Source organism: Puma concolor, chromosome A2, assembly GCF_028749965.1.
Source record: "Puma concolor isolate L17-30 chromosome A2, mPumCon1.1.hap2, whole genome shotgun sequence".
Lineage (NCBI taxonomy): Eukaryota > Metazoa > Chordata > Mammalia > Carnivora > Felidae > Puma > Puma concolor.
Genome location: NC_141668.1, coordinates 34,516,856 through 34,528,574, shown reverse-complemented (window position 1 = coordinate 34,528,574; position 11,719 = coordinate 34,516,856). Strand labels below are relative to the sequence as shown.

At 39.9% G+C, this 11,719-nt stretch overlaps 1 protein-coding gene across 8 annotated transcripts in view; it reads left to right on the top strand.

Annotated features, from left to right (window-relative positions):
- Positions 1 to 11,719, top strand: part of ST7 (suppression of tumorigenicity 7) — a 255,364-nt gene that overhangs the window by 135,468 nt on the left and 108,177 nt on the right. For all 8 annotated transcript variants that reach the window (XR_015245376.1, XM_086691826.1, XM_086691838.1 and 5 more), the window contains exon 3: positions 8,722 to 8,881. Coding sequence is in view for 7 of the 8 variants with exons in the window: in XM_086691826.1 (XP_086547952.1) it covers positions 8,722 to 8,881 (160 nt within the window). In the remaining variant the exon portion in view is untranslated. The remainder of the gene's footprint in view (positions 1 to 8,721; positions 8,882 to 11,719) is intronic.

The following is an 11,719-nucleotide window of genomic DNA, read 5'->3' as shown; positions in this document are numbered from 1 at the left end:
AAAAAGTCATCTAACTGAACAGATATACACAAAAATAAAATGTGTTTGGCAAATGCTGCTGCCTTTTACACTAATGTGTTTAAAAAATAAATGAGGACCAATCAGTGTGTATTTTTCTAGGTATCACTGCTAGTTCTTAATTTCGCAGGTTGAAAGCCCACAATGAGTTTGTTATGCCACCTACCTCTCACTCTTCCCTTCTGGTCTCATGCCCATATACCCATCCGGCCAGCTCTCTCCCTTGCTGAACTCCAAGCGGCCTCTCTGCCGTCTTGGCACAAGCCTTCCCATCTCAGTCCAGTTCCAGCCACAGGAACTGCACCTGTCGTCACAGTCCAAGCCCACCAGTTTAGTCTTTTAGTTGTTCTCGCCAGGACATGCCCAGTCTGCTTGAAGTAGCCTCTCTGGGCAATGTTTATTTCAATGGAGAAAATTTCTGGGTTTTATTTTTGTTTTTCAGAGTGGTAAGATGGTTATGTGGAGAAAATGCTTCCTTTAATTTTCTTAAAATGTTGGTAGAATGGAGAAAATGCTCTATGTTGTATTGACATTTATACGTAGATCCCTGTGTCCCCATTAACATGAATATAGACATGCTCTTATACCTACATTCTACACATATATATTAAATAGCTATAAAAAGAGGCCATCCAGGGCATAATTTTAAAAAGTGAGAATCAAGAACTAACAGGGGAGGAAATTAGAATAGTAAATAAAAGACTTAGCTCATAGATTACATGTAAAAAAACTATGTTTTTGGGAAAGTATAGAAGAGATGATAATTAGGTAGGAATAAATTATATCAAAGATCCATTTATTGAGTTATCCCTCTATGCCCGTATTAAGCACTTTGCATATTTTACTTCATTTAATTCTCATTGAAATTCTAAGTGGTAGATATAACAGTGGCTTTATGCTGTTGAGTATAAGCAGACACAAATGTTAAATAATTTGACCAAGGTTTTGTAGCAGACAAATGATAAAATTTGAATCCTGATCTCTCTGACACTGTCCTCCATCCTCAAAAGTGAGGGAGTGGGACTAGGAGATAGTTATGGCTTTCAACTTTTCCTTGTCTAAAGAACTTGACCTGCACTTGAGATAGCATTTTAATTGACAGGCATATGAATCACCCAAATGATGGTGATTCCGAAGCTAAGAGTAAAAAAAAGACTTGGGGAAACTTGATTGGAAGGGCTCTTGGGATGTGGGAAACTACATATAAATGTCAGGCTGTGTTAATTATGAAGAAAGTTGTCCCTTGGCTGTAGTATAAAGAATGAGAGATGCTGTGGGGCCATATCATAGCCAAGTCTGCAGATAATGGTAGAAAACTGAGGCTCATTCAGCTTTATCAGATTACAGATTCTTGGGGTCACCATAAAAATTAATGCTTTTCCACAGGAGACCAAGTAAAGCACCAGGCTAAAGAGTAGACATATGCCTGTCAGGGTCTGACTGTGGACAGGAGTATTTGAGTGGATAGGATTAATGGTTAGACATGGCAGAAGTGAAGAAGGAGAACAAGCTGATGGCAGATAAAGGGACAAACTGTCCTTTTGGCTTTATCAGTTTATGTTTGAGCACATATTGAGAGGCTTGAAAATCATGCAGTTGCAGGGCTCAGGGAAGGAACTCACAGAAGCCATCCAATCTAGGTTTTTGATTTTGTTTTTGTTTTGTTTTTGCTGCTATTGCTCCATTTAAATGTCAAATGTCCACACTTAAACATCAAGTTAAACATCAGGCATCAGGGGCACCTGGGTGGCTCAGTCGGTTGAGTGTCCAGCTCAGGTCATGATCTCACAGTTTTGAGTTTGAGTCCCACATGGGGCTCTGCACTGACTGCTTGGAATTCTTTCTCTCCCTCTCTCTCTCTCTCTCTGTCCCCTCCCGCTTGCTTGCGTGTGCACGTGTGCACACACACACACACACGCTCTCTCTCTCTCTCTCTCTCTCTCTTTCAAAATAAACAAACCTAAAAAACAAAACAAAACATCAAACATCAACACATAAGCATTGCATATGCCCAGTGTTTCACAAAGTCACTCATGAATTATCACCTTTGACTTCTGTCTGCTGCTCATCACTTTTTTTTCTTTCAGGATTTTATTTAAAATCAAGTTAGTTAACATACAGTTAACTTTATTTGCTTTCAGGAGTAGCATTTAGTGATTCATCACTTACTTACATCACCCAGTGCTCATCACAAGTACTCTCCCTAATACCCATCATACATTTAGTCCATCCCCCCCACCTTCCCTCCAGCAACCCTCAATTTGTTCTCTATAGTTAAGAGTTTTTTGTGGTTTGCCTCCCTCTCTGTTTTTATCTTATTTTATTTTTCCTTCCTTTCCCCTGTGTTCAGCTGTTTTGTTTCTTAAATTCCACATATGAGTGAAATCATATGGTATTTGTCTTTCTCTGATTGACTTATTTTACTTAGCATAATAGAGTCTAGTTCCATCCATGTCCTTGCAGGTAGAAGCCATCCAGTTTAAACCAGTAAAGACTTATAGACTAGGCATCCAGAAAGCTTATGACTTGTTCAGGTCACTTTGCTACATAAAGGTGGAGTGAGGACTAGAATTTAAATTTGCACTGCTTTGCCATAATAGTAGTCTGCCTCTCATAAAGGTGTTGATTAAGAAGGTGGATAACAGTAGTATCTAACAGTTGATGTTTTCATTTTAACAGAGCCACAGAAATGGGTCAGGTAGATAAGAAAGGAAGGAGAGAAGGAAAAGAAAAGAATAAGGAAAAAGAAGAGAAAAGAAAGAGAAGGAGGGAGACTACAATCTTCTCTGGAGGAGATATTATTTTCTTTGTCCAGTTGGCTGTGGGTTGGGTCATATTTGGCCAGTCTGGAATAGGGACCAGCCTTTACCACAGTTTATAATGATACTTTATGTGTCATCATTTATTGCTTTTGTCCTCTCTATAATGGAAGCTTCACAAAGACTGGGACCCTATCTGTGGTTTTGTTTGTCTGTTTGTTTTGTTTTTATATCTCTGTTTTGGTAAATATAATGCCTGGGTAGATTGTTATAAAATATTTGTTAAAAGCCCAGAGTTCCAGTGCAAGGCTGAATTAACTGATTGTGTCAGAATTATCTGGGGAACTTGTTTAAAGTGATGGATCTGACCACCACTCCAGACCAATTGAATCAGAATCTCTAGAAGGGCCTTGAGAATAGCTGCCATCACAGTATGACCTGGCAGGGCCTGAGGCACATGGTGCAGGATGGCTTCTACCAAGGTCGGTAGTCTTCATGACTTTACCTCAGGAGAGTGACCCTCCCCTCTAATGCTACAGTGGAAAAATCTCATTCTGGGAACAAACAGGCATGGAGGTGGGGATGGATCATTGACTGTTGACCTTGAAAAGAACCTCACTTCTCTGTCTTCTCTCTTTTCTTAAAGCCTTGGTGATCAGTGGCCAGGAAGTGGGGGGTCGAAGGGCATGAATACCAGTTCTTCACACAGCCCCTCTCAGCTGTTTCGGGGAATAGTAACTGAGGAGGGATTGGCTGAGACCAAGGAAGTGGGAAGCTAAGACCCATTCCATAGCACATCAGTATTCCTAAACAGAACATAACAGGAGCCAAAAGGGGAAAAAAAGTCTGTCATGTGGAAATGAGGGGCACTCTGAAAGGGTTAGTGGGTACAGAGAAACGGATATATTTGAGAAACGAAAAGATTATGTATATTATATAATCCATGCCCACTGCCTTGATTTATCTTGTTTAAGCCCTGAAGATCCCCCTTTGCCAAAAAACTGTTCACCATCAGATATGTTTCTGAACACTTACAGCAGGTGTCAATTTTGCAGTCTTTCCATTTGGGAGTAGGCTGCGGGAAAGTTTCAGATTTCCTCTTTAATCTCCATCATCTCTGTATCTATTCTCCTGTGATATCATTACCCACTTTAATCCTTAAGAAGCACTTAGCCAATTTCAGCCTGAGACATTGTTATATTTCCTGTGGGTTAATGGAATTGGTGTGGAATTACTAAGGTGCTGCTCTATGGGAATCTTGAAGCATTTTTTTTTTTAATTTTTTTTTTCAACATTTATTTATTTTTGGGACAGAGAGAGACAGAGCATGAACGGGGGAGGGGCAGAGAGAGAGGGAGACACAGAATCGGAAACAGGCTCCAGGCTCTGAGCCATCAGCCCAGAGCCTGACGCGGGGCTCGAACTCACGGACCGCGAGATCGTGACCTGGCTGAAGTCGGACGCTTAACCGACTGCGCCACCCAGGCGCCCCATCTTGAAGCATTTTTAAGTGTGGTGTAGGGTATAGGGAAGTCCCTGATTCACAAGGAGAAGTATTTCATATAGAGAGCATGCAGTTCAAGAAGACAGCTTATTGGCTCCGAAGAACCTAGGCATCTTCAGGAAACACTCAGCTTTTTAGGTTTGCAAGATAGACAGAAGGGTCTTGTTTGATTGTCCCTGTGCCAGATTTTTGTTGCTTCCCTGTGGGAGAAAATGCAACAAGTTTGTACCATAGGTCAGCGCCAAACTGGAATCTCCAGCCCTAGTCCCAGTGCTTTTTGGTCATCCTCTCTGCTTCTGCCAAACAGTAAGGAGGAGGCCACAAGACATTGGTAACTGGGTCCTTCACAAATGGGTCTTTATTTTAAATATGATCTGGGTCCCAAGTATAGCTTTTGGCACTTCTGTCCTGCAGAGTTTGGATCCAAGCCCCTAAGACCACTCTCACATTCACAGTGGCATCCCGCCTTCCTTATTCTCAGAAGACAAACCTTACCTGCATCTGCAGTGAGATCAGTGTCACCCACTTTATCCCTTTGTTACCTTCTGACATGTGAAACAGCTCACATCACACCCTACTTTTCAAAGTAGAATGTTCCCCTCTATGCATGCATCTTTCCTTTTCTTCCTGTCTCAGAGCAAGAAATGATAGGTTGCCTTTTGAAGGCAGGGTGTATGTGCTTTCTGGGCTCCTGGCATCATGCCTTTTGGTCATTTGTACTCTTTTGCATCTTTTAGTGTCTCTCTTTTCACTAGATTCTTTACTCTTCCACAAATATGGATAAGTTTATCTTTTTTTATAACAAACAAAAAGAACACAAAAACTTTCATTGGTCTTGCTGTTGATTTAGACTATCTCTCATTAAATCACCAGACGAGCCCTTGTCATCCATCCATTTAAGTGTCCACCTGTCCATCCATCCAGTGAACATTTATCTGTGTATCCATCCAACATTAACTGAGTGCTTACTGTGACCTTATTATACACATTAGATAACTGAGCCCCAGAGAATCAAGAGAACCAAACAGAGTCACTTAACTTGCCATCATGAAGTGTATTTACGTTTTGAACTTTCAGCTAGATGGGTGGGCTACTTTTGATTTAAATGCCCAATTCAGTTGATGCTTTTTAGTTCTCATCTTACTTGATCTGTAAAATCTTTGGGGTGAAGCATGAGTTGGGAAAAAGCACTAGAGGGATTATATTTTTGAGACTATGAAATGGTAAATTTATATTTTAATTTTATAGTTATCAGATTAAAACCAGTTTTATTCCACTGTGACAAGCCCACTAAGCTTAAGCTTAAGCCCACTAATTTTACAATCTAACTTTGTTTATAAGGGCTCTGCTGTTTACATTGTAGGTTATGCACCAGAGAGAAGTATTCAAAGTGACACCAGATATGTGTGTGTTAAATAACACCATCTGCCCATTTGGATCTGTGCAGCTATTTAAAAATACTGTGGGGTGCTGGCCCAAAGCCTGTCATGTTTTGGGATAAGGGCAGGTTATTATGCTAGCCCCAGATTAGAAGACTTGGTTTGAAGTTCATGGCTGCAAGTCCTTTCCTACTTCTTTTTACTAGTTGTTCCTTGAATACATATTAGAGTCTCTGCCTAGGGTACTAGGCACTCTAATATGGTATAAAGAAAGATCATGATAGGTAAGAAGCCATCTACTGATGTGATACAACAGACCTGAGCAGACCCTCTTTTTCTCTCCAAACAGCTGCATGAATAACCCAGTCTTTACTGAGATCTGTTATTCCTGCATTAGAAATACTGGGTGGAAGGTCTGTCTCCTATTATAATGGAAATACCTCACCAATATGAATCACTTATACCTTAGGATGAATGTCCTGTTTGATAGACTACTTCTGTATTGATTCTAATAGCTAAGAAAGCAAAGGGACAGTAGAGTCAGAGGCATTGGGAAATTAAGATTTGGAAAGGGAAATGATTAGGCTACATCTGTGTTTCGATGCGCACTAGAGTTAGAAAAAGGTGTCTTGTTACAGGGCCCTGGTGAGATTAGGGGTACAGAGCTGGGGCTTCAGTCTAAACAGCTACTTAATTTGCTGTGTGACTTTGGTCATTCCTCATTCTTCATCTGTAAATAGAGACTGTACGTGATCCTTTAGGGTCCCTTTTAGTGCTGACATTCTGTGATTCTCCTGGAGAAACTGAGAAATCTAGAGTTCCAAGGTTTTTTGTTTTTTTTTTTTTTTTTTTTTTTGTTTTTGTGATGGGTATGGGCTATGTCAGGAGCAACCTGTGAGAAGCATTGTAATCTGTGGCATGGACTGGTAGTATCAGGGGCCACATCTGCATTATGTAACCCTGGAGCACAGCCTGTGCCTGGTGTGGAGCACTTCCTGCTATGTGACTGAATCAATGAACTAAGGCCTGGCAAGTGCCCAGGCAGCATAATATAGAAAGCAGAGCAAAGGCTTAGGGCAACGAAAGCTCTCCCCCACAGTGACTGAGAGCCATTGCCAGTTCTGTGCCCAGTGTTCTGGGTCCTTTGGAGCTTGTCTTCTCTTCTAATAAAGGCAAAGCCACGAATCTCTTGAGGGCTTTGTCTGGGGATCAGGACTGAATGGTGAACAGTACCCTTTTTTCACAATGATTTCTAGGGCTTTCAGCCAACAACTTAGCAACAGACAAGAAGATGCTGTACTAGCCTGAATCACAGATAAGTGAAAGAGGAGTGCACCAGCATGTCAGGTATGCTGTGCGTGGGAGGCATGTACATCACCAATATAATAAATGGTAGCTTTGCTATTACTTTTGAGAACCACACATGCAACGGGCGCTGAGCTAGTTTCTTTTACATGGGGTTTGAAACTAGATGTTTTACCTGGGTGTAAAAATTGAGGAACCTTGAGAATGAATAATGAATATGATTTCCACTTTATATAGAAGAAACTGATGTTCAAATAGATAAAATAACTTGCCTAAGGTTACAAACTCTCTGGACTCATGGTTTGTAAATTTACTATTCTTGAACTTTCTTCCTTCGTTAAGCAAGATCTCTTATTGCTAGCATTCCAAGTGTTATAGACTAGTCCTGTCCCTTCTTAGTTTTCATATCATAGTCTCCCCTGTCTGCCAGGTGAAATTACTTGAATGTCTTCACATGTGAAAATTCACATAGTCAGATGGGTAACTTTTTGGAATTAAATTAAACTCATGTTCTAGAATTGGAAACATTTGATTTGACTGATAGCTCCTTCTGATAATTCGTAGGTATTTTTTCTGCCTTAAAAGAGTGTGTGTGTGTGTGTGTGTGTGTGTGTGTGTGTGTGTGTGTGTGTGTGTTTAGTAGAGCAAATGAAAGACAACACTGATTTTTAAATAATAGCCCAAAGCCCATTCCAGAGTCGATAACAAAATCTTGTTCTTATGAAATAAGTAAGGATAAAGGTGATTAATTCTATGTTAGTTCCACATTCTGCATTATAAGAATATGGTATAGTTAACCCTGTGAGACTCTGGATATAGCTGATTCTTAAATTTCTTCTGTGTGATGATTTGTGGCTGCTTAAGGCACAAATCCCAAATCAGACAGGGAGGAGAGGAAAAGATGTGGGAGAGAGCAGCTTTGAATCATGGTGGCAGTGTTCACTGGAGGGACCAAGGGGCAGGGAAGCAGGCTTGGGGGGTGTCACTTGCTTTCCCAGTGCTTATAAGTCCTGATTGCAGCCTAGTCATATGAGTGTTATTGCTTCTTTCATTTTATTAATGAAAATTATTTCTTTTCTCCTTTGCAATTCATGGTACGTAATAATTGGTAAGCTGGTGAACTAGGAAACATTAATAGTGTTCAACAGATGCTTGTGCTTGTAAAGCACTTCTTAGCAAGGGGATATTGCAGAGTATCTCAGTAATTGAGTACCACCCATACAAGAAGTGGGATGCCTTTCATTCCTTCTGTAAAACCAGCATTTCTCTAAGGAAATACTTATTTTTAAAATACAAATAAAGTTTTGCTATCAAAATTTTTATGCAGGTATGGCTTTATCAGAATGTAAGGTGCCAAGAATTGGAATATTTCATAAACCGTATTTCTAAAACTTGCTTATTTGTATACATTTCTGGAGTTGTCTTCAGCTATGATGATTTTGTTATTAGAATATTCTCTAAATTTGGAGGAAAATAATATTGAGCAGCTCTTAACTGTGTTCTTTTATCCATGATTGTAGTTATAGATTTTCCTTGAAAGCCATTATTAAGTGGAGAAAACTACATTGAGAATTTAAAATGTAATTGGTGTTTTAATTTTATTAAACTTTAATGTTTAGAATAAATTAAGCAAAATTCTTGGAATAAAAAATTAAGTATTTAAGGTGGATGTAATTTGTAAATACAGCAAATATGTGTTCAGAAATCATGGACAGTAACAAGAACCATAATCACGTTTATTATTTTTCTATTCTAGATATTTGAATGGTGGTATTTTCGCAAGTATGGAACATCATTCATTGAACAAGTGTCAGTAAGCCACTTGCGCCCCCTCCTGGGAGGGGTTGACAATAACTCCTCCAACAATTCTAACTCCAGTAATGGGGACTCAGATTCCAACAGGCAAAGTGTCTCAGGTATGGAAAGTCCTTCGGTTTGAACATTATTTGCTTATTTTTACTAAATTATTATGACTATAAGACAGTATAATGCTGTTATTTAAATAGACTCTAGAGAAAAATGCAGTTTATTTTCCCAAGGAGTTGACAGCATCTACCAGAGAAGTAGAATATAAGCATCACAGGGAAAGGAAATATTTATTTTGTTTAGCTTTACCTTTTCTCCAGTTTGATTTAGCTAAGGATCATTCATTTAGGTCAGTGTTCCCAGCCTGGGTCTCCAGCCTCCTTGTCCCTAGTTTCTCAACCCTTACTGAATGTGTCCATTCTGTTCCATGCTAATTGCAGCTTATGCCTACCTAGATGTGATCACATCACTCCTTTGCTTAAAAGGCTTCCTCAGTTCCCGTTATACTGAAGAGAAAGCCCAGATTCCAGATTCCTTAGCATAGCATAAATAGCATAAGCTGCTTTCAACCTATCTTGCCAGCACTGACTTCAGTCACAATCCTGTCCCTCTCATTTTCTTTCTTTTTTTTTTTTTTTAATTAATTTATTTATTTTGAAAGAGACAGAGAGAGATCATGAACAGGGGAAGGAGAGAGAGAGATGGAGAGAGAGAATCCCAAGCAGACTCCCTACTCTCAGCACGGAGCCCGACATGGGGTTTAACATGGGGCTTGATCTCACAACCATGAGATCGTGACCCAAGCCGTTATCAAGAGTCCGACCCTTAACCAGTTGAGCCACCTAGGTTCCCCTCCTTTTCATTTCTTGAACATGCCATGTTTTCTCATGACTCTTTCCCTAAAAGTCTATCTCCCCCTCTCACGTGTTTGCCTGACTTTTGTAACCCAGCTCCAGTGTTACCTCCTGGGAAGCCTTCTCTGATGGGTTGTACAATATCTCTCCACCTTCACTGACTTTAATATTTTTATCTTTAGTTGGGGCGCCTGGGTGGCGCAGTCGGTTAAGCGTCCGACTTCAGCCAGGTCACGATCTCGCGGTCCGTGAGTTCGAGCCCCGCGTCAGGCTCTGGGCTGATGGCTCAGAGCCTGGAGCCTGTTTCCGATTCTGTGTCTCCCTCTCTCTCTGCCCCTCCCCCGTTCATGCTCTGTCTCTCTCTGTCCCAAAAATAAATAAACATTGAAAAAAAAAAAAAAAAAATTTAAAAAAAAAAAAAAAAAAAAATATTTTTATCTTTAGCAAAATTTATCAAATTGCACTGTAATGTTTTAGCTTACTGCTTTATTGCAGATTTTTTAGCACTTTGCACAGTGTCTGCTCCATCACTGAAACTCAGTGAATGAACAAATCAGTACAATCAAGGCCTGTAATTTCTCCATTCATAAAAGAAGAAGGAAGAATAGGATTTCCTAGCTTGGTCTCTTTATTAGCTTAGTAAACATTTCCTAAGTCCCTAATATGAACCTGGCCTTGTATAGGTTCTGATGAGTATTAGTGATTTTTAAAAAAGCCAAAGTTCTTGCCTTCATGGAACTCTTGTCTACTGAAGGAGACACAGTGGTAAGTGCTCTGATTACATGAGGGGAGCATACAATGCTGTGGAGAAAAAAAGAGGGGTTCCTGACCAAAACTTGGAGAAGAAGTTTGCTTTTTGAAGGGGAGCGCACTGGTTCTGATACTTGAAGGATGAAGAGGAAGAAATTAAAGAACTAGATTAGATCTTTTTTTTTTTTTTTTCATTCTCCTAGAGTAACTCAGTTCACATTTCATAACTCAGTCCACCTGTCTAGCCAGGTGATAATCATCAAGGAACATTGCACACATATTTTATTTCTGGTGTTGATCCAGTGCCCTTTCAATAGACCCTTTGCCAGCCAGCTGTGAGTGGCAGTGGGCACCACCAGGTACACGTTGATTTCATCCTAAAGGGTACATGTGTGAGAGATGGCACCACTCAGGTAGCAAAATTGTCTGGGACTTTGTCAACGTACCTACTTTGTGAAAGAAACAGAAAGAGAGCTGAGCCAAGTGAAACGGTAACCACCACTGTAACAAGTGTGGTGCATTATTGTAATGGAGGGTCTTGGTCACTTAGTCATCATCACATCAACAGTTGTGGATAACTGCCGTCACTTTGCATCTGCCATGAGAACCCAACAGATTAAATGTGCTCGGGTCTGATTAGAGTTACTATAATCTTGGAATGGTACAAAACGTAACAAATTAACAGATTGGAAGTGGAAAGCAGCCTCGTTTGAAGCCATTCTTCATTGTGAATACATTTTTATTTTCGTTAAAATTCTCTCTCTCCCCAATTTAAGTTTCTTGGCATCATTTCTTAGAGTTTACACTCTTCTTACTGTCACTATTATTTTGCTGTCTCTCTGTGGATGCCTTGAAGTAAGCCTTATGTATTATATAAGTCTTGATGGTATTCTTAGTGCTTTCATAGCAGTTTTTAGAGGAAGCACCTAAGCCCTTTATAAAAACATATTGAAAAATAATAATCATGATGGGGCGCCTGAATGGCTCAGTCAGTTAAGTATCCGACTTCACCTCAGGTCATGATCTCACAGGTTATGAGTTCGAGCCCCATGTCAGGCTCTCTGCTGACAGCTCAGCCTGGAGCTTGCTTTGAGTTCTATGTCTCCATGTCTCTCTGTCCCTCCCCACTCACACTCTGCCTCTCTCTCTGTCTCAAAAATAAATAAACATTAAAAAACATTTTTTTTAAATCATGGAAATTCTCAGTTTTATTTGTACTGTGTTTTTACATGGCTAAGATTGAGTTTTTGACTATTTTTAATTCAATTCCAGTAGTATTTGTTGAATATCTACCATGCATGCAATATTTCTATTCATTTCCTCTATAATAGATACAGCATTTAT